At 53.3% G+C, this 22,909-nt stretch overlaps 1 protein-coding gene across 4 annotated transcripts in view; it reads left to right on the top strand.

Annotated features, from left to right (window-relative positions):
• RGS3 (regulator of G protein signaling 3) overlaps positions 1-22,909 on the top strand; it is a 101,019-nt gene that overhangs the window by 19,269 nt on the left and 58,841 nt on the right. For all 4 annotated transcript variants that reach the window (XM_065946458.1, XM_065946462.1, XM_065946459.1 and 1 more), the window contains 4 exons: positions 554-637; positions 7,316-7,427; positions 14,226-14,269; positions 20,630-20,752. In XM_065946458.1, the coding sequence (XP_065802530.1) occupies positions 554-637; positions 7,316-7,427; positions 14,226-14,269; positions 20,630-20,752 (363 nt within the window). The remainder of the gene's footprint in view (positions 1-553; positions 638-7,315; positions 7,428-14,225; positions 14,270-20,629; positions 20,753-22,909) is intronic.

Here is a 22,909-nt window from a genome sequence, read left to right on the forward strand (position 1 = left end):
AGGTGGGACCCCGCAGTGGGTGTGGGGCAGGGTCGTGGAGTGGGGTGAGAGGTTTGGGTGAGACTTGGTCCCTGGGATCTGAGGACAGAGAAGGAGTCCGTGAGCTCAAGTGTGTTAATGAATGTGGAGCAGGCGTTGACCTGGCCTTCAAAGGCACTCAAGTGACCAAGCCTGGCCTGAGGCTCTCGGGATGCTGCCAGAGGCGTCCTGAGAGCCTGGGCCTGACAGCATGAATAGCATCGAGGAGGGAGTGTGGGGGCTGGGAGGGCCGGGAAGCTCAGTGCAGTCAGAGAGCTGGGGGAGGCCCGGCCATGTGGTCCGACTTCCTGCGGCAAGTGTGTGAAGGCTGGTGGGGAAGGTCGCAGCGGCAGTTCCGCCCAGGATGAGCACCTCTGTCTTTCTGTTTCTGTCCGTGTATGAGGGGGCGTGTGGGTTCTTGGGGTGTGGGGGCAGGGCTGGCAGTCTTCTGCGGCTGGCTTTGGCAGCCTGCCTCCCCCCCGCCCCCACCCACCTTCTCCACCAGGCCTCTCTGAACGGTTGCCTTTGTTTACAGCCTTTAGATCTCTGTAACCCCGCCCGGACCCTCCTGTTGTCAGAGGAGCTGCTGTTGTACGAGGGGCGAAACAAGGCTGCCGAGGTAAGATACGCGCCTTCCCCGGCCAGGGTCCCGGGGGGCTCACCAGCCGTCTTCCAGGCCCCTCCATTTCCCCTCTTCTTGATGGTCGCAGAATGGTAGTCAGGGTAGGAAAGACCTGAAAAATCTTCTGTGCTCTCCTCTACCAACGTTTCCTTAGATACATCCAGGGAGGGGAATTCACCACCTCTCAAAGCTATATAGTCCATCTTTGGCCGTCAGAAGGTTTTCCCAGCCCCTAATGACATTCCACTGTTTACCCCAACTTCCTCTAAGGAGCAGAAGAGATGGCAGTTCAGCCCAGCTGTGACGAAGGACTTTATGGGTGAGAAGATTAAAGCTGTTAGCCAAAGAGAATTTTTAGAAGAGCATCTGTCGTTACCCGGATTCTTTGGGTGTGTATTAACCCACACCACAAATCCTCTTTGGAGGGATAAGCCTGTGATCTCTCTATGGCTCTAGCTTGGCCATCAGAGGCCTGGGTGTGGAGGCCACGCCGCTCTTTCTGGGAGCTGGCCCCGGTGTATCTCTTACTGGGGGGATTGCACTCCCCTCCACAGTCCCCAGAGTTGGCCAGGTTCCGGCTCAGTCTTCTTCGTGAGTTTAAGTCAACTTGGGAACAGAGGTTGGAATCCTGGGATCTGACTGGTTTCCTGAGAGCCTTTAAGAGAGAATGGGGGCTTGTTGCCAATCAGGCCCTGATTCAGAGCTGGCAGTGTGGTTTGGCTGAGTTGAGAGGCAGCTTTGGGTGGTGGAAAGATCAGGAAACTTGAAGGCAGAAAGATTATAGCCAGCTCTGTTTTGCTGCTGGCTCACTTATAACTTCTTCCTTCTTCCTCAGTCTTCCCATCTGAATAGTGGGGGTGTGTGTGTGTGTCTGAGGCAGCCATGGCAGGGTCTGAGGTCGGCTGATCTCAAAGGGCGTTTCGGCCTCAGCATTCTGGGACATTTTGTGTAGCTGCAGCGAAAGCAGGCAGCTGTCATTTTCTTTGTTCGACAAGCAGATCAGAACTCATATTTTCCAAGTGAGCATTGTCTCTTTCAGGGGGGTTTCCCTGGGGAGACCGCAGGCTTATTTCCACCACACTGGTGTCGCTTACCACATTTCTGGACCTCCTCTTCTGGAACTTTCTTAAGAACCTTGGCATAACTTCTGAATTGCCTCCATGGGAGTCAAACTTCATCTATTGAGGAGGTTTTCAGTTCTGAGAACAGGAAGTCCTTTGGAGCTGTTCTTGGTGAGTAAGCGTGTAGTGGAACTTAGTCAGGTAGCCGAAGGTCAGAAAGAGAGGTGTGGCTACAAATTCACAAGACTCAGAAGAAGACAGTTAGAAATGGCAGCCACCCTGGAGTACACCTGTATGTCCAAATGTGCTCTTTTGTTCCCTCCCTCACTCACCATTAAGCCTACAAACATTCAACACTTCTTGTATTGCCTTATTGTGTACACATTTTCCATACTGGGTCCCTGGTGGCTCAGACGGTAAAGCGTCTGCCTACAATGTGGGAGACCGGGGTTCAATCCCTGGGTTGGGAAGATCCCCTGGAGAAGGAGATGGCAACCCACTCCAGTATTCTTGCCTGGAAAGTCCCACGGACGGAGGAGCCTGGTAGACTACAGTCCATGGGGTTGCGAAGAGTCAGATACGACTGAGCGACTTAACTTTCACTTTCCATACTTAATCCCAGTTAACTCTTTTTTTTTTTTTTCTGAAACATTTAATTATTAATCTGACTGTGCTGGGTCTTCATTGTGGCATTCAGGGTCTTTAGTTGCGGCTTGTTCCCTGAGCAGGGATCAAACCCTGGGCCCCTTACATTGGGAGCATGGAGTCTTAGACACTGGACCGCCAAGGAAATCCTGGTCCTGATTAATTCTTGCAGCTTCCTGAAGAGAGGAACATTTGAAGCACCCAATGGGCTTCCCAGGGTGGCACTAGGTGTAAAGAACCTGCCTGCCAATGCAGGAGATATAAGAGATGTGGATTCAATCCCTGGATTGGGAAGATCCCTTGGAGGAGGGCATAGCAACCCACTCCAGTATTCTTGCCTGGAGAATCCCATGAACAGAAGAGCCTGGTAGGCTACAGTCCATGGGGTTGTTAAGTGTTGGACACAACTGAAGTGACTTAGCATTCCTTCAAAAGTCTCAAGACTCCCAAAAGATGTAGCCACAATTAGCACTTGGGATCTCTCTGGCTCAGCAGTGCTTTCTGGGATCCCATGCTGCCTCTGATGTGTTTGTTTAAAAACAAATTAACAAGCAGAAGCTGAAGCCAGGGTCTGATGATAGTTAACAGTCTATCCAAAAGTTCTTCATCCAGCGGGTCTTTGGAGCCCTAGAACTAAGAGACTCCTTCTGAAGATCGAAATAAGAAATTTGAAGACAAGTAAAAATAATACATTTCTTTTTCTTGAAATATGATAGGAAGCAAATTCTTGGTAACCTGTCATGATATTTGGGTCAAAAATATAAAGCAATTCAAGAGGAGTTTGGATAAGTTTGGAGAATCCCAGTGAAGGCTGGGTCCTCAGGAGTCGTCCGTTCTAACTGCTTCCCTGGAACTTTCCAGCTGATTGTCTTCCAGCCTGTTCTTGAGTCTGCAGAGGCAGTTCCTCTGGACAGTGGTTTTCTTACTAGAGAGCGCTGATTTGTCTCAAGTTCTCCCTGGTGCTCGACAGAAATCTTACCTCCTGGAATGTCCCCCCTTGGTTCTTTGTCCCCTCTTTTCTCTGGGCATGCTTCACAAGCTGATCCAAACCCACACCCTGAACTGCCCTCGTCACACCTGCTCCCAGAAGTCACAGACTTGATTAATGTGCCCTGAGACCAAACCAGCGTTTGGGCACAGCCTCATTTCTGCATTCAAATACTGGTTATCGAGCATCTGCAATGGAGCCAGGCCCTGTGTTCGAGGTTCCAGGAGCTCCGTGGGGCTCAGGGACACACCCTAACTTGACACGCTGACTCACTCAGTTTACCGTTAACTCAGGGACCAAGATCTTTTCTGCCAACCTGCCCTTAGGTAAGATTGCTGGGAAGAAGCTTGGTTAGGACCCCGTGGGATTAGTGATCCTTTAAGTTGCAAGGATTTCCTAACCAAACAAGCCCTCAACTCTTGACCCTTTGGGAAAACAGAAGTGTCCTTGGAGCAAGCGTGGGGAGCCACCTGGCGGCCCCCACGGCCTGTTATGGGAGGCAAGCTGGTCCCTGGGCTGTGGAGATGGAGCGTCACTGCTCTGGGCTGCCGGGACTTCTCGTGGGATGCGGTGAGGTGGGAGAGGGGCCCACCTGCCCTCCCCGGGCACGCTGGCCTCTCTGCCCTGCCTCCCACTGTGCGCCAGCTCTGTCCTTTCCCTGACCTGACTTTTGGGGAAATTCTTCATTCAGGCCTTAATCACTTCCTGTCTAGACCACATTCTCCGCTCTGGGAATCTGGGCCAGAGCCGCGGCCTGGGTCTTTTCTCACCTTGCTAGCGGCTCTCACCAAGTGCCCTTCAGCTGGCTCTCGTGGGCTGGGGCTGGTTTTTTTTTCTTTTTCTTTTTTTACTTTTTAGGCTCCTCACAGACTGTCTCCTCTGACCCCTCCCCTGCCAGCTTCCCTGTGGGTCCGGAGGCTGCTTCCAGATTTCCACTGAGTCGGTCAGGGGAGCCTGAGGGTTTGCCTCGTGGGCGCCTAGCGCAGAGCCTTTCTCTTTTCTGCTGTTTGGATGCTGACGTCTTCTTCTTAGGAACCAACGCCTAAAATCCTTCTGCACTCTGGCCCATTTCGTCCCCTCCCTTAACTTCATGGTCTTGTCTCCATCGCCCCTCTCTCTGGGTCCCAGCTCGGATTCTTTCACATTCAGGGATGGGACAGCTATAGGCACGTTGCTGCCTCCCCACACTGTGAGAGCCCTGGGGTCAGCCAGACCTGGGTGCTGGTCTGTCCCTGCCTGTGTGGCCTCCGACAGGTCACTTAACCTCTCGGAGATACAGGGTCCTCCTCTATCCGTGAGGCCAGTGATGTTTACAAGTGAGGATCCACCGAGCAGAAAGTAAGTGCTCAATAAACGGAGACTTCTGTGGGCCGGGTTGGGTCAGGGCTGTGCTGGGAAGGGGGTTGGAGAGGGTCCCCACCAGGGTCGCTTCCAGCCCAGCGCTCAGGAGTCCTCATGTTCGGTCTCCGTAGCAGAAGCCAGAGCCCCCGGGGAGCCTCCTGCTCAACGGTGCCCGCTACTGTCTCCGTGGCCCAGATTCTGTCAAACCTCTGTGCGCCAAGTCATCCTAAGAAAAACACGTGTTTTTAGATTATAAAAGTAACAGGTTCTCATTGCCAAATAATGCAAATCAGACAAATGTATAAAGTAAAATCCTCCTCCCCACAGTGAAGTCTGTGATGAGTATCTTAGACATGAAAGTATGTAGAAATATAGACAGATTTATGGGGCTTCCCTGGCGGTCAGTGGTTAAGAATCCACCTTCCAATGCAGGCGACGTGGGTTCCCTCTGTGGTCAGGGAACTAAGATCCCACGTGCTGCTGAGCAGCTAAGCCCATGGGCCACAACTACTGAGCCCAAATGATGCAATGGAGGTCCCGCATGTCACAACTAAGACCCAGCCCAGCCAAATAAATAAATATTTTCCAAAATATAGACAGATTTACAGTTCTGCTTTACAAATTTGGATCATGTGCTCGGTATTTTTGTACATTGCAGTATTCTGATTTATGACAGACAGCTTTCCATTTCTGCCCACAGAGATCTATTTTATTCTTTTAATAGTTGCATAAAATTCTACCATATGAAGGTAGCATCATTTAGTTTATTCATCTTCTCTTAATGGGCATTTATGTTCTTTTCTTTTTTCATTACAAAAATGCTACTGAGAGCATCCCTACATGTTCACATTTATATGTCCTTGTAAGAATTTCTATAGGCTAGAGTCTTAGAGGTGGAGTTGTTAGGTCATCTCTAACAGTCTGACAGCTAAATGGCAGCATGTTGACCGTCTAAACTTGAGCAACAAGCCAGCGCACACTCACTGTGGCCCTTCCGTAGTGCATGCCAACTCTCTGGCAGACTCTTCCTACTCCAGACGATGTGAAATGTCAGATTTTGATACCTCAAAGGGAAGTCCACATAATAATATTTTGTTTTCTTCAGAGAACCTAAAATAGGATTTTTTATTGCTTTTGACTAAAGGCCACTGCAGGATTTGCAAAACAAAGCTCAGTGTAATCTTTACTGGCATTAGGGGATCAAGTGGATTTTTTTTTAGCTTAAAAATATGTGGAGCATGCCTGGTGGTTTACCTATAATGTCTAAAAATATCTTTCCCCTTTATTTTTGGAGTGGCTAATGTATCAAAGAGATAAAAGTTCTGTGCGTGTCTGTAGTGGAGTGTAAGTAACTGACTTTTTCTTGAAGTGATTGTGCTTGGATGAAGTTGAAATTATCTGCAAGGAACTTGGTAAGAACATGCATGTGGCATGATGCTTCAATTCATAGTCTACATAGAGCTTATGAAAGAAGCCTGTAGGGAGCCCAGCAGGGACTTTCCCCCTGTTTGTGTGTTTTTCTCAGATGAAAAAACTGAGGCTGAAGGGATTTGGGGACTTTACCAAGTTTTCATGGCTACTTAGTGGGACAGAAGCCTCGAGTTCTGACTCCAAGTCTAGTGCTCTTTCAGCCAGACACTTAGAGGAGGATGCATGTGAATGTGGTATCTCTTGCAGCTCAAGGTGGCTCCAAGCCGAGGGCCTGGGTCTGGAGATTGCAGAGGCAATTGGTCAGGAAGGTGGGCCTGTGGGGTGTCTGGCTGTTGAGAGGCTTGTTGTTTTTCAGTTACTCAGTCATATCTGAACCTTTGCGATCCTATAGACCGCAGCATGCCAGGCTCCCCTGTCCTTCACTATCTCCTGGAGTTTACCTAAACTCATGTCCATTGAGTCAGTGACTCCATGCAACCATCTCATCCTTTTTTGCCCTCTTCTCCTCCTGCCTTCAATCTTTCCCAGCATCAAGGTCTTTTCCAATGAGTTGGCTCTTTGCATCAGGTGGCCAAGGTATTGGAGCCTCAGCTTCAACACCAGTCCTTCCAATGAATATTCAGAGTTGATTTCCTTTAGGATTGACTGGTTTGATCTCCTTGCTGTCCAAGGGACTCTCAAGAGTCTTCTCCAGCACCACAGTTTGAAAGCATCAATTCTTCGGTGCTCAGCCTTCTTTATGGTCCTACTCTTACATCCGTACATGACCAATAGAAAAATCACAGCTTTGGCTAGATAGACCTTTGTCAGTAAAGCAGTGTCTCTGCTTTTTAATACGCGGTCTAGGTTTGTCATAGCTTTCCTTCCCAGGAGCAAGTGTTTTTGAATTTCATGGTGGCAGTCATCATCCAAGGTAATTTTGGAGCCCAAGAAAATCTGTCACTGTTTCCACTTTCCCCCATCCATTTGCTATGTTGACAGGCAGGCAGAGGTCATCAGGCCTGGAGGTTGAGGATGAAGGCTGATTTTTATTCTGTTAGTTTTTCCCACGATGAGGAACAGGCACGCTGAGCCTCTGCTCCTGGTTCTGCCCAAGATGACAGAGACACGAGGTGATGGCAGCTTGCTCCCTGGCCCTCCAGGGGAGCCTGTGGCTCTGGCCTCCGGGACTGCAGGGCAGCTGGCTCTGTTTGCTCTCTCCCCGTGCAGGTGACGCTGTTTGCCTACTCAGACCTGCTGCTCTTCACCAAGGAGGATGAGCCGGGCCGCTGCAACGTCCTAAGGAACCCTCTCTACCTCCAGAGTGTGAAGCTGCAGGAAGGTGAGTGCTTGCCCGAGACGCCCTGGATGGCCTCCGCTCTTGCCCTGAGTCCTTCTCCTGGTCTGGGCAGCACGGATGGATGGGATGTGTGGTCAGGCCCCGCCCGTGGATTTGGCTCTCAGTCACTGGTGTTCCAGTCTAGGCTGGCAGTCCCCGCTGTAGACCCTGAACTTTGCAGGGAGATTTCTGCTCCAGCAAGGTTTTGGGAAGGCTCGGGAGTGGAGTGGGAAGAGTGCTGGATTCAGACAGACTTGTGTTCCAATCTTGGCCTTCCCCCTTGCTATCTCTGTCACTTCAGGCAAGTTCCTGGACCTCTCTGAGCCTGCTTCCTCATGTGCAAGTGAGGATGCCAATAGTATCTCAGAAGGTTGCGGTGGAGGTTAGGTTAAATTTGGTTGTTTATGCAAAATGATTGGGTCACACCGCGCACCCAGGCAATGCTCGTGGCTCCCCACTCACCACACACATCCAGGACAGGAGACCACTGCTGCTTCCCCCAGCCACATGGCCCAGGCCAGAGCCCGGGATGCTGGTGCAAGGAGCTGGCCGGGGTTGGCAACCAGGAGCGTGTGGGAGTGTGGAGTGAGTCTCTACCTGAACTTGCCACAGTGGCCCTGCCCTCCACTTGGGAACGGGCAACCAGCGGGAGGATCTGTTGAGTGGTTTGGTTTGGCGCCCGAGGTCTCTGCTGAAAGGGGCTCGGTTTCCTCTCCCAGGTTATGAAAACAACAGGAGACCTGTTTGAGCCCGGGTGCAGGGGCAGGGAGGAAAACAGTACCCAGCGAAAGAATTCTGTTTTGACGGCTTGTGCTCCAGGAAAACTTCCTGCCTGTTTGCAAACCCGGCCTGCGTGTTCCGTGCCCCAACTGCTCTTCCTCCTTAGAAACCCAGGCCGTGTGAGAACCTCCACTCTTTGCAGCCCCACCGGAAGTCACTTACAACTTCTCCTTCTCTGCCTCTGGCTTCCTCCTGCCCACTGAGCAGGGCGGCCACCGAGGGGAAAAAGCAAGTCACCTCGCTGGGGGCCGAGGCTCTCCTGCGGGGCGGGCTGGGCCTGGCCAAGGTCATGGTGAGGAGCAGCCCTCTGAGCAAGTTCAGCTCAGATCCTGAGGTTCCAGGGAGCCCCGCAGTGCCTGCAGGATGGGGGCGACTCTGCCCTTGACTTTCCTGCTGCCACCCCCCATCCCTCACACCCAGCTTCCCCTGCACACCCATTCCCATGTCCCTCCCACCCTTTGGACACACATGCACTCACACACCTGCTCACCCCCGGCTCACACAACCTAGGACCCTGTCAGATTTGAGGGGTGCTGGTGGGAGGCTGTGCGCGGTAATACACGCTGATTGATGAAAAGAACGAAAGTGAAAAGTGTGTTAGTCGCTCAGCCGTGTCCGATTCTTTGCGACACTATGGACTGTAACCCACCAGGCTTCTGTGTCCATAGGATTCTCCAGTTAAAAACACTGGAGTGGGTAGCCATTCCCTACTCCAAGAGATCTTCTCGACCCAGGGACTGAAACCGGGTCTCCTGCATTGCAGGCAGATTCTTTACCATCTGAGCCATCTCTTGTTCTGTTGTGCTCACTACACACTTCTGGGACCTGCAAGCCCAGGACCCTGGTCTGCTCAGCCTCTTGCTATAAGGAGGGAGGGAAAAGAGTTACAAACTGGCTGTGCATTGGGTGGGGGTTGGGAGCCATAGGGCAGAGGAAGAATTGAGGACCTTTTCTGGGAGGGGAGGGTCCTCGGCTCCGCGTTGCTGCTGACCTGGGGAACAGTGTCAGCTGGTCCTTTCTCCCTTTTCTGGGCTGCAGTTTCTCTCTCAGTAGCCGAGGTTGGAACACAGTCCTTCACGTTCCCTCCCAGCCCTGACATGCCCACACAGCCCTGAGATTGCTGTGAGAAGATGGCCAGCGCCCATTCATCTGGCCTCCACCTCTGGCCTGGGCCAGGGTTTGGGAAGACGGGGTGGGTGGGGTCTATTGAGAACTGGTTGACTCTTCCTTTCCTGGAGGCCACAACTCCAGGCTTGAAGGGAGAGGCAGGGTGAGCGCCATCTACCACTGGGTGGCGGCTGGCCAGGGTGGGTGGTGCGAGGCCTTGGGGTGTTGTGGAGAAACCTCCCCTCTGCTAAGTCACCCATGCAGTCATGGCCTCCTGGGGCTGGAGACTGGGGGTGGCCACGGCCAGCCCTGCTCAGGAGAGATGCCCAGAGCCACTGGAGCTTATTGGGTTGTTATGTGGGGGGGGGGGGGGGGGGTGTGCACGCGCACGTGTGTCTGTGTGCATATGCCTGTCCTGGGCTGCCAGCCAGATGTTCTGGTGCAAGGCGTCTCACCTTTCTCCAGCAGTGTCAGTCAGCAAACCCAGCAAGCATGGCTCTCCATGGAGCCCAGGAACTGCTGGGAGCAAAGGAAATGGCCCAGAGACGCTGAGCTCTCAAGGTGCACGTTCCAACGCTTAGGTCGCTTTAGAAGTCTTTCCAGGCATTTGTGGAGCTCTCGCCTGCTTTCCTGCCCCCACTCCCTGAGACAGCCTTGTGGGTCCTGGGGTCAGAGAGGCCCAGCCATCCCTTCTCCAGCCGTTGGAGTTGGAGCCACTGGGCCCAGTGTCCCGAGTCCTGGCGTCCACACTCCTGCCTGCCTCCACCACACCCCCAGAGACTTGCTGCAGCAACGAGGCTGGCTTTTAGGAGATCTGTCTGCAGCCTCAGCTGGAGCCTCTCTTGGCAGAATGGTCTCTGATGAACATTGCCGGTGACTCCTAAGGTTTCTTGTCTCTTTCAAATCGACATGTATGGGGAGTTCAGTTTGGGGCAGAGGAGATGGTAAACACAGCACACCCAGCCTTTCCTGTGGGCTGGGGCTGGCGAGGGCCGTTCCCTGGCAGAGGAGAGTCTGCCCCACCCAGGGAATAAGGACTCTGCATGTGACGTGTCTGAAGGGTGCTGGCTCCGCTGGCCAAGCCCACTCCCAGGGCCGGGCCTGGGCATGGAACATCGTGGGTGCCCAGTGAATATTTGTTGGGTGAATGAATGAAGGTCTGAAGGGAGACGGAAAGCGAGGCCTGGGTTTGGGGGCCGGGGTGCACGCCTCCCTCGCTTCCGGCTGGTGACCACTTAAACCTTGCCCTCCCTCCTCCTGCCCAGCTTCTCCCAAGCTTCAGCCGGGGCTGAAAGGCAGTGTAATGGGAACAGGCGGAGAGCTGGCGCTAACAATCGGGACATCTCCGGTCAGCCAGGGCCCATTGTGGTCTCTTCCTGCCTCTGCCGCCCACTGGCTTTGCTGTTCTTTGTGTTTCTGCCTCCCAGGCGGCCCGCATCCCGCCCACAGTGTGTCTTCCTGACCTGCCCTGGTCTCTCTGGATGGCCTGGAAATGTCCAGCTGGTTCTTGGATTCCGCAACCTTCCTGAGGAGCCCAGGCACCCCATCTTGGAGCCTCAGCTGCTTGGGCCCCGGTTGCGGGAGCGCTCGGAGTTAAATTTAGTTGGTTGACATTTTCTGAGCATCTCCTCAGAACCCTGCTCAGTGCTGGCTGCCAGGGTAATAGCAGAGACAGAGACATAGTCCCACTTAAGGAGCCCCTGGCCTGCTGAAATGACCGATGAGTGAACCGGGAGAGGGACAGAGTATGACCTTGTGGTCAGAACATGGGCTTTGGCGGCAGGTGGTCCTCGGTTCAAGTCTCAGCTCTGCCATTTGCCCTCTGCTTGCCTTCTGCAAGGTGTTTTGCTTCCCTGGGCCTGTTTCTGCATCTGGAAAGTGGAGACAACAGCTTTCCTGGCCTGTCTCAAGGATGGAGAGGACTTGGTAACTGATTGATTTGGGATCTAAGGCCAGGCTTGAGAAGGCTCTGGGAAAGTGCCAGAGGGGTCAGACCTGGACCAGGAAGCCAGTTCTGGGCTTCCCTAGCCCACGATTGAGGATCACCCTTGCATAGCCCATTCCCCTTTAGCTCACTTGGTAAAGAATCTATCTGCAAGGTAGGAGATACAGAAGTCATGGGTTTGATTCCTGGGTCAGGAAGGTCCCCTGGAGAAGGAAATAGCAACCCACTCCAATATTTTTGCCTGGAGAATCCCATGGACAGAAGAGCCTGGCAAGCTACATTCCATGTGGTCTCAAGAGTTGGACACGTCTTAGCGACTTAACTAAACTACTACCTAACCAGCCCATGGTCCACGGCCCACTTTCCTTGGTTGGGTTCACCCAGAAACCAAGTGGCTCCTTGTTAAACTTCAGAATGATGCAAGTGGTTGGAGTGTTGGATGGAAGCCCAAATGCATGCTGCCTCATGTCTCCTTTCCTTTATACTCCCCCCCGTTTCCATACTCTGGAAAGTCCAGAGCCCACTCCTCGGTTCTGGAAGGGTTTCTGGTGGGGCTGAGGTTTCTTTTCTGGCTCAGCCACCCTGCAGCCTCCTCTTTCTGCAGCTGCAGCTCCTTACAGGCGCCGCTGGGTTCTGAGTCTTGCTGTCCTTATGTGAGGCTCTGAGCCATGCTGAGTGCTGCCCCCATTCTGTCCTTCTTCCAGAGTGCTGCCAGCCCAAGGCCATGACATGGAGCGGATGTCAGTGAGGGTCTGCAGTAATGTGGGGGTGTGGTGCGGGGGTGGGGGGTGTCAAATCACAGAGAAATTTCAGGGCAATCCATCGGTGATCCCTTACCACTGGGAATATATGTCCTAGGTCATATCCCCCCGACCTTGGCCTCCTGTCTCCCCGAGGCTCCCAGCATGCTGGCTTTCCCCTCCCTTCTAGAACCTTCTCTTCTCTCACCACCAGCTTCTAAGACCCAAATTTCTGTTATTTTCTTACACAGATCTTTTTGTTTCTCCCCTGGCACTAAAGTCTGCTTCTGGAAGGTCAAGGAAACATCCTGGTTGTTTTCTTAAACAAAAGAAACCACCTCCCCTTGTCTCCACCCTCAGCAACGCAAGTAACTGGCAGAAACTTTGAAATTAGAGGTTTCTTCAACATGATTGACTTCTTATGCAGGGTTCCCCCCCGCCCACCCCCCACCCCCCCCGCCCACCCCCCACCCCCCCCGCCACCACCCCATCTCTAGGTGGGGAGAAGCAGAAGGATTTATTCTAAGTCCAAAGCAAACCCCCGTTTACTTAGGAGCTATTTTTATCTGACTCTGGCTGGCATCCCTGGCCTTAGGGATAGACTTGCTCAGGAAACTGCCCGTATACGTGCTCTGAGAGTGCCTGGCTTCCACCCACATGAGGGCCTCATTTACTACTTTTCTTAGGAATAGAAAAGTTTTTTCTCTTTTTTAGGAAAAAAAAAATCTGTTTTTTTTCCTCATCACTTTTACTTTGCAATACATTTTGGTTTGGGGGTTCTTGTTTTTGTTTTTTGACCATTTCTGTGATTCAAGTGTCTGTTGAGCATTCTGCTTTGAGCCTAGCATTGGTCCTGCTTGCTCAAGGAGACAAGGGTCTGGGTCAGGCCTATGTGATGAGCATTTGAGAGCTGGGTGTGCAGTGGTTCAGAGTGTGAGCTCTGTGGCCAGGCTTCCTGGGTATAAATCTTGGTTCTTTCCCCTTCTACCTGAGGCGTGTTACTCATCCCCTCTGCCTCAGTTTCCTCACATGAATCATGGGTGAGCATATCCCTGCCTCACAGGGGTTGTCATGAAGGTCCAGTTTATGCACATGAAACTTTTGGTGCCATGGTTGGCACCCAGCACTGGGTATGCTAAAGCTCTGTGGCAGTTTAAGTGTTTGCTGTTGTATGTGCTGTGTGGCTATTTGCCTCCAAAAGGACAACCTGTCCGGTGAGATCGAATGCTTGAAATACTGGAAGTTGCTAACCATCCCTGGCCTGTGCTCAGATGAGTGGTCCGTGGGGAGGGCTGCCAGGTTCTGAGGAGCCCCCTGCAGTGGTCAGGGAAGGCAGCCTGGAGGAGGAGACGAGGCTTCCTTACCCTGGCGATCCCTTGAGCACAGCTGGTGCTTCTCCATCCTCATGCCTTTGCTCATGCTGTTCCCAGCTTCCGGAGTGCCCTTTCTTCCCATCTTGAGTTCAAGCTCAAAAGAGACCTCCTCCAGGAAGGCTTCCCCGACAGCTGGGGCTTATCTCCTGGCTCTTGTGTTTCTGAAGCACGCAGACCAAATCACCTTCCGCCCTAGGGTGGGTATTCCATCTCAGCTGCTCTGCTGGAGGAAGGGCAAGCAGCTGACAGGCCTCCCAGCTGCGGCCCAGGTAGAGAGGGTTGGGTGAGTGGTTGAGTGTTGGATTCTAGACCAAGGGTCAGAAAACTCTAGGAGAACACGCTGAGGGCTTGGGCCTGGGCTGGGAAGCCATCTCTCAGCTCCACCCAGCCTGTGATCGGGGATTCCCCTGACCCCACCACATGGTCCACATAGCCCACACATTCCTTGGTGGCTCCTTGTGGCATTTCGAAACGACAAAGGCAGCGTGCTGCCTCCGTGCCCCTCATTGCCAGGGGCATGGTGATAAAGACGCCTCCTGGGATGGCCAACAGTTCCCTGCACCCCGCGTGTGGTGCCCAGAGGATGCTCCTGGCCACCTCTTGTGGAGGGAGAGCTTAGCACTCCTTGGGTCAGGCTGACCTGCAGGCAGAGGCCTCCCAGCTGTACCTCAACCTATCTAGTGACCAAGTGGGCTTTCCTCCTGAGATTTCCCTGCCCCGAGAGCCCGCCCCTTCTTCCTCTTTTTACAGGAAGTACCACATTCAGCCCTCTGGGTGAGAGAGCTGGTGGTGCTCAAGCAAACGGTTGACTCTGTAGCCAGTTCTAATGCAAGTCTTCCTTTCTGTTCCCTCAAAGGTTCTTCAGAAGACCTGAAATTCTGTGTGCTGTATCTCGCAGAGGTGAGTCCTTCCCCCTGAATGTGAGGAGAGGATCTGTGTCCCGGGGCTGGAAGGAAGATGTTGGGCTGGGCGCTAGCGCCAGGTTCTGAGGCTGTCTCCACACCTCCTCCTGCAGTGGTTCTGGGCAGGTCCACGATGGCAGTGCCCCGCCCCGTGGAATGGGCCAGAATGCTCTGCCCCAGTGTCCCTCACCTCTGTGTAGAAGAGCAGTGGACATGAAAATGCTTAAAGGGGAAAGAGGGACCCTGTGGCCTCCTGCTCAGGACTTCCTGGTCTCCAGTCCCTGTAAGGGTCACAATGAGGATGTGGCCTGTCAAGTCAGGCATCGCCCTATTCATGGTGGCTAAAGAATCTGCCTGTAATGCAGGAGACCTGTGTTCTATCCTTGGGTCAGAAAGATCCCCTGGAGAAGGCAATGACTACCCACTCCAGGATTCTTGCCTGGGAAATCCCATGGACAGAGAAGCCTGGTGGGCTACAGTCCCTGGGGTCACAAAGAGTTGGACACGACTGAGCGACTAACAACAGTCCCCTAGAGAGGGCCCTGATTCTTGTGCCCACCTCTTTCCTCCTCTCTTTCTGGAAGGTACCACCTACATCCCCCTCCTGCAGGGTCTTATCAATGTTTTGGAAAGGTTTGAAGGTAACTGTACCTTTACCTAGGCCAGAGTGGTTTGTGGAAGAAACCACCCAACGTCTGAATTTGGGCTGGAGTAACACCCACTCAGTGGGTTGGATGCTCCTCCCTTCCTGAGGCTGGTTATCCCAGTCCCATCAGAAACTCAGCTGGACACTGTGCCTTTGCTGAGCTAACTGGAGGCAAACAGCTTATTGCTTGATGTGTTTTGGGAGATGAAATATCATTTATTGTTGTAGTTCAGTCTCTCGGTTGTATCCGACTCTTTGCGACCCCATGGACCGCAGCATGCTAGGCTTTCCTGTCCTTCACCATCTCCCAGAGTTTGCTCAAACTCGTGTCCATTGAGTTGATGGTGCCATCCAACCATCTCATCCTCTGTCGTCTCTTCTCCTCCTGCCTTCAATCTTTCCCAGCATCAGGGTCTTGTTCAGTGAGTTAGCTCTTCGCATCAGGTGGCCAAAAATATCATTACCCAAGGGGTTTAATCAAGGGAGGCCTTGGTGATGGAAAAACAGAACTACTGAGCCATACAAATTTTTTTCAATTTGCAGCAAGTTTTCTTACTCCTTATACCTCTGTTCATGAGTCTGCTACTAGTTCCAAGCAGGGATTTGTTAGACCCATTCCTTCCCCCTGCTTCTGTTGTCTGTCTTACCCAACAACAGCCCTGGGAAACTGTCGGTCTTGCACTGGCCGCACGTTTTGGGTGAGGCCTGGTCTGCACTGGCTGGCCAAGAGGAGTACACCCTTTTGAGAAGGAATTTGCATGTTTTTTGTGATTGGAAGATCATTCCTTCAGTTCCAGGCATGTCCCTTTAGGTGACCAGACCCCTGAGGTTAAGGCAGTTGATGAGATGTTAGCTGCAGGGGACAGCAGGGAGTCCAAAAGGCAGTGGACATTGTTGGAGCTGAGCTGGGGACCCCAGCAGCCTGGGATGGCCATTTGAAGTCTGAAAAGGCAGCAGTAGCCTCCCGTGTCAGCGTATCCCCACCGAACACAGAAAGTAGCTGGTGGAGACGCTTCAGGGCTGGCGTGAATTTGTTTGGCATGGAGCCGAGAGAGGAGCCTAGGAGAGGCTGGGAGGCGGGCTGGGGAGCGTCAGAGCTTTTTGCCTTTCCAGCCTCACCCATCTGGATTCCAGTTCTCTCCAGCGGGGCCTGAAATGAGGCTCCCAGTTCTTTAATGCCAAGAGAGTTATCCCTGCCAGGCTGGGGTTGTTTTTCCCAGAGAAAAGCACTTCTGCTCTTTGGTTTCCAGGGAGCTGTGACCTCCTAGCCCTCCAAAGACTGATGAAGGCATATTGATCTGGGGCCTTTTATTTCAGTAATGTGTCAGGTGATATGACCCCAAGGGGCTGGAGGATTGAAGCTCACAGGCAGCCAGTAGCCTCTCTTTTCTCTTAATGGGCTGTTCTTTACAAAAGGCATGTCTGTAACACACGGAAGACAAGATCCCTCCCTGCCTGCCCTGCGGCCTGGAACAAGCCTGCCAACAGTGGTTTTGAAACCCACGGAGAACTCCAGACTCATGTCTTAGTTGGCATTTCCAGCAAGTGGTTTTTCTCTTTGTTTCCTAACACGCAGGTAGTGTCCAGAGAAGAAACCAGGGCCAGAGAGTCAGGATTTTAGGGACGGTTTTCCAGTCTGCACTGAGAAAGCGTCAACTGCCTGGGGCGGGCGGGGTTTGGGGGGGCGGCTGCTCCGATTGTTCCCCAGCAGTAGGTCCTGGTTAGTTATCAAGTGGGTTGGATTGTCCTGAGCAGTCCTCGGCCCTGTGGCCTTAATTTCCTTGGACAGGTGTCCCTCAGCCCCTGCAAATCCTAGAGACAGATGCAGCCTGCGACTGCCTGTACCAGGGGCATGGGGTCAAAGGCCACATGGGCTAGGGACTATCCACAGAGAATTTGATGCATTAATTTAAGAGTTTGCACTTTGGGGTTAGGAAGACCTAGACTGGAACCTTGGCCCTGTCGTTTCCTGACTGAGCGATCTGAGCAAGTCACATACTCATATCTGAAATGAGGCTGATGAGGCCTACCTTATAGGGTTGTTGCCGTGATTAAATGAGTTTCAATAAGATACTGTGTCCAAGGCACTTAGCACAGAACCTGCCACATGGTGAGTACTCAATAAATGGTAGCTATTTTTCCTGTTAGCATCATAACAGTGGGAGAGCTCTTCATATTCATTTACTCTCCATTAGCGACATCGCCAATGATTTATCGATCCTCTAAAATAAAAACTAAGAGGAGTATCTCACATTCTTTGTAATGTACATATACTGTTAAATAAAGGAGGTGAGATCGCAGGTTCTGGAGGAGGCAGAAGACAGACTCTGAATCCCTCTTCTCCCGATACTTCTCGGGGCTGCCGACTTAACCTCTTTGAGCCTGAGTTTTCTCGTCTAAAAGATGGTAACAGCTGTGTTTTTCCTTCCTCCCTATGTCATAGGGTCACTGGGAGAATTGAATTAAGTAAGAGAACATCTGTCACAGCAAGTGAACAAACGTAAATTGTAGTAGAAGAGGTTTTCGTTTTTATAAGGATAATATTAATTCAGACACAAGGAGGTTGAGGCAAGATGGGGTTTTGAAGAAGGAAGGCAAGAGGAGCCAGGTTTCTAGTTGGATTTGGGATTGCTCAAAAGAATCCACCTGCCAATGCAGGTGAATTGAGACACAAGAGAAGTCCAGGCCTGGGTCAGGAAGCTCTCCTGGAGAAGGAAATGGCTACCCACTCCTATATTTTTGCCTGGAGAATTCCATGGACAGAGGAGCCTGGCGGGCTACAGTCTATAGGTTGCAAAGAGTTGGACACGACTCAACACACACACACACACACACACACACACACACACACACACACACGTATGTTTAAATGCAGAGGTCTGGGCCCAGTGCTGTTGCTTAGGGAGAGAACTTAGCTCACCAGCTGGTGAACAAGGAGGCCCTGCTTCCAAGTAAGTTTCCTGAGGATGGTTTCAGGGCAGCTTACAACCTTGACCTTGGAGGCTGATATTTGAGGACACAGTGTATATGAGTGTTCAAACTGTTGAGTCAGGTCACAGAGTGGACCGAGAGACCCAAGCAGGCAGTGGGGGCCCCTGATTTAGGCAGATGGGGATTCAGCCTTCCTGGAGGGGCTGGCTCCAGGCTCTCCCTCTTGTCCAGGCCAGCCTCCCAAACTCCAGGCGGCACTTAGAGAGGAGTCTTGGGAGCTGGGGCCTCCCCAGAATGTGTGAGCATCTAAGACAGCCAGGCCCCAACCCCCGACTGGGCCTAAGTATAGGTCCTTGGGGCCTCAGACACCTTCTTAAGATCATGGATGGGAAGGTGCTTTTTAAAATTGATACTTAGATAAAGGGAATTATTATTAAGGTAGAATCTGCTTCGGAACAGAAAGAGTGGGGGAAGTTGGGGCTCAGGGAGTTGAAAGGATTTTGCTGAAGCCCAAATAGCCAGGTAGAGGCAGGCCTGGGAGGCTTGTGCGTGCATGCGTGCGCGCTAAGTCGCTTCAGTCGTGTCCCGATTCTGTGCCACCCCACGGACCGTATCCTGCCAGGCTCCTCTGTCCATGGGATTCTCCAGGCAAGATTACTGGAGTGGGTTGCCTTGCCTTCATCCAGGGGTTCGGGTCAGGGCCATCTCTCTGGGGCATCTTGGGGTGAGTCCTTCCTTGCAGTGGGCTGGGGGTTCTGGCAAGTGGAAGTCTGTTATTAAGTGGTATAATTGCCTCCCCACATCCACTCAGTTCCCTGAAACCAAGAGGTGGGGCTTTCTTTCCGCTCTCCTCTGATGCTTTTAGGAAGGACAACCCTGAGCACTTTGGGGCTGGCACCCTGGGAATACTTAGCTTGGGAGGTGGCCCTTGCCTGAAGGGTGGTATCCCTGAGGGCCGCGTCAGATGGTAGCGGAGAAGAGGTGCTCAAACGCTACTCCATGAGGCTGATAACCACCCAGCTCAGGGCCTTGGCACTTGCTGTTCCTTCTGCCTGTAATGGTTTCTCCCTAGCACTTTCCTTGGCAGCGCTTTCTCATTCAGCCTTGGCTGGGTGCTGCCCCTTCAGAAAGGCTGGCTCTGTCTATTGGGCTCAGATGGGACCTCTCCCTTTTGGCCTTTCCACAGTTTGTAATTACACTGTTTGTTTCTTGTCTCTGCCCCCATCCTAAGGGCAAGAACTCAGCCTTTCTTATTTCCCTCTTCACCCCCAGGGGCCTAGCACAGTCCTTGACATGAAACAGGTGCTCGACAAATATTTCTTAAACAAATGAAGTACTAATAACGAAGATAGCTGCTGTTTGTTGAAAGTGTTAGTCACTCAGTTGTGTCTGACTCTTAGTGACCCCATAGACTGCAGTCTGCAGGCTCCTCTGTCCATGGAATTCTCCAGGCAAGAATACTGGAGTGGGTAGCCATTCCCTTCTCCAGGGGATCCTCCCAACCCAGGGATCAAACCCAAGTCTCCTGCATTGCAGGTAGATTCTTTACCATCTGAGCCACCAGGGAAGCTGTTTGTTGAGGCCTGGGTTATTGCTTGCCCTCCTGATAGCTCTGAGAGGTAGGTGACATCATGGTCATTCCCATCTTACAGATTTCTCTGAGGTCGACAGCTAGGAAGCAGCAAAGCTGAGATTCAAACCAGTCCTATCCAACTGCAAAACAAGGAAGGACTGCATAGAATTCTACACTGTCCTTTTTTCTGTTCTGAGCCATCCAGCTCACACTCTTAGCTCCCTGGATGAATTCATCAAATCGCAGCCCTCTGCGGTTATAATCAAATTCCAGTGGAGACAGAAAGAGCTCACCACTCCCTGCGCAGAGCGTCCTGGGGAGGATGAGAACGTGGGGCATGTTGTTCCTCCCCTCCCCACCCCCAGCACATTCTGGCTCCTTCGGGGCTGACTCCCTGGGTCCCTGCAGCTCCCTGGTGCCTATGCCAAGGCTGGCCTGGATTTGACCTCATTCCGAGAGTCTCCAGGGAGCCAGAGCTCACTGAGGCCTTGACTGGCCAAGCACTGTACTAGGCCTGGATGAAAAAGGCCTTCCTAGCAGGGGTTTCGGGTCTCGTTGGGTAGATGAGATAGCAGCACTTAACAAGGTTAAATAGCAGAGCGAGATTTAAATGGCAGCAGTGCCAGAAGCTTGCACTCAGCTGAGCTGAACAGTCATTGATCAGACCCAGCTCATGTGTCAGGCAGCAGCGGGGCTGTTGAAGGCCATGCGACTGCTCTCCGAAGACTTTCCGGAGGGACCCAGGTCCTGCGTGGGTACCCATCTCACCCTGGTCTTGTGAATAGATGAGTGTGCTGAGGTCGGGGAGGGGTCCTCGCCCCACAGAACGTCAGAGGGGCAGAGACCTCGGTCCTCTGGGTCCCCCGCGCGCTCCCCCAGCGGTCGCCTTGTGCTGCCTGTCCCCAGGGGTGACCTCACCACGGCAGTCCTCGGCTCTCCACAGGACTCCACTGTGTTGGGAACCGCTGCCTCCCTCCCCCTAGCCCATGGGCGCCGGGCTTGCCAGCTGGCCCCCGAACCAGCTCCCCTGCTCGCCTGGCTGCCTCGATGTCACTGGGGATTGCTGTGCGCATTTGTGGCTTTCAGCGGTCACTCCCCGCCCTGCTTCAGCCTCACCCACTGGATGGTTAGGTTGGGCTTGGGCCCGGGAGCCCCCTGAACCAGGGAGCAGCCCTGACTGCCCCTTTCTCTGTTTCCTCTGACGTCAGAAGGCAGAGTGCTTATTCACTTTGGAAGCGCACTCGCAGGAGCAGAAGAAGAGAGTGTGCTGGTGCCTGTCAGAGAACATCGCGAAGCAGCAGCAGCTGGCGGCTCCATCCCCCAACAGCAAGGTAAGGGCCTCGCCGGGGGCCACCGCCCCGGCCCCCCACCCTGGCCAGCCTGGACCCCCGAGCCTCCAAATTGAGCTTGGGACCAGCCCGAGCTCAGAACTTGGAACTGGGCAGCAGGCTCTTGGCAAGAAGCTGAGAGCGTCTCTCTCCTTGGCGTGTCACTGGATCTACTGAGCGAGTTCGAGGGCGCTCGGGTAGCGCGGCAGAGCTAAACTGAGTGTGACCCATCAGTTCTCGGCCCTGTTCCCTAATTCGCCTGTGGCAAGGTCTAGTTCGGGCCTGTCTTCCTGCTGCTGCCTGACACGTGGTCCCCCCTCTAGGTCGTGCCCAGGGACAGCACACTGGTGTTTAAAACTGGCCCGAGGCAGACATAATTGGGAAGGGACGCTTGTGGCAGAAAGAAGCCATGACTGGTTCGATGCAGGCCACAGCCAAGTGGAGGCAAGTGGAGTTTTCTGGGGACTGGGGCCCTGCCAGCTGGAGCATCAGGGAGATTAGAGACTCCCAGCTGAAGCTGATCTGGGGACGGGCAGCAGGCCCTGTGCCTATGGAGGGTGATGGGCCCAGACCTGGACCCACTGTCCCCCGGATGCCCGCGCCAGGCACAGTTGTATCCCCTGTTTGTGAGTCCCTTCTCTTGCTGAACGTGCTGGCCCTTTGGGGATTTGGTCTGAATGGCTGCCAAAGGAGCCAAGGTGGTTGGCCGGCCGGAATCGGGGAGAAGAAGGTAAAGGAAAGCAAGCGGCAGCTGGTCAACTCGCAGGCCTCGTGCTGCTTCTGGCTGCATTCAAGCCGCCCTGCACATGGCCCGGCGGGGCAGGCTGCCAAGGACGGGAGTGGGGAAAGGGACCGCACACCCCTGGCGGGGTGGTGGCGGCCGGCAGCTCCTAAAATAGTGTCTGAGAATTATATAATCTCAGATTCGGCAGTTATCTTGTTTTAACACTCACTAAGCGTCCCTAGGGGTCCACCTGGGGACAATTTCTTCTCCAAAACGTTGTCGTGTGAAGGAAAGGCGACGGTGCGTCCACAGTTCATAGCACGGTGCCTGATATTCAGTAGGTCCTCAGCCAACCACGACCCAGCTGCTTCTGCTTGGCTGGCTGGCTCCCAGTCTCAGCTTCTGCTGCTCCACAGAGACCTGCCGAGGCTGTGGGCTGCCTGGCCCCCTTGATCTCGTGTGGGTCACAATCAGAAAACAGGCCACCTCCTCCTCACCGGGGCGGCCGCTGGGATGTTGCACACTTGCAACAGTTTTTCTTGTGTTTTAGGCTTAGCTCCTCCTGGTCTTAGGAACAAGTTCTTTCTGCCTCAACTTCTCTGTCTGCCGGCTCTGGAGTGGGTTGGCAACAGCCTTCTCAGCGCCTTGGGGAGTCTCTCCATCTTCAGTCGGGGAGTCAGGGGACAGTTTGAAGCGGGCTGGGTTGAGAAGCGGGTCCCTGCAGGGCTGCAGGCTTGGTTGCCTGGCCCTGGGTTTGGGGCCTGGCTTCAGGGCCACACCAGGATATATGGGCATCCTGGGCAGGCAACAGTGGGACGTGACTTCAGATTAAAGCTCTTTTAAATGTGTGCTTAACAAAAAGCTCTGTGCTGGGCTGGCGGAGGGAGAAGAAAGCGGGTCTAACCATGGGGATGGCCTCAAATGGCCCCCTCACCTGAGAGCGGGCCCTGCCCAGATGACACACCCCACTTGGCCCACCCTCCTTGGGCAGCAATTAGTAACGACCTTTTGTTAGGCAGCCCCCTTAGGGATCTCACTGCCCACTTTCCCTACCCACATCATACACACTTGAAGGGTCTTAGCAGTTCATTCCTTCTAGTCACTTGCAGAATGCTCCCTGAGAGAAGTTCCAGTAAATAGGATCTTCTCCAGCACCACGTGGTTCCAGGAGTGTTTCAGCAAAAAAATCACCTTAACCACTGGACCAGGTGGCTTGTCCAGCCGGCACAGGCTGTCCCCCTGCGCTCAGCTCTGTCAGGTCCCAGCTGCCTTGCAGGTGACCACGAACCTCCTTGCCCAGGGCTGGGCTGCAGGCTTTTTACTAGACTTGCCGCCCGCCACCAGGGGAGAAAGAAGAGGGAAGGCCAAGCTGAGCCTGGACACTGGCTTCTCGCACTGGTCAAGCAGAGCTCTTTTGCTTGAAATCTGTTTCAAGC

The sequence above is a fragment of the Muntiacus reevesi genome, chromosome 10 (assembly GCF_963930625.1).
Source record: "Muntiacus reevesi chromosome 10, mMunRee1.1, whole genome shotgun sequence".
NCBI lineage: Eukaryota > Metazoa > Chordata > Mammalia > Artiodactyla > Cervidae > Muntiacus > Muntiacus reevesi.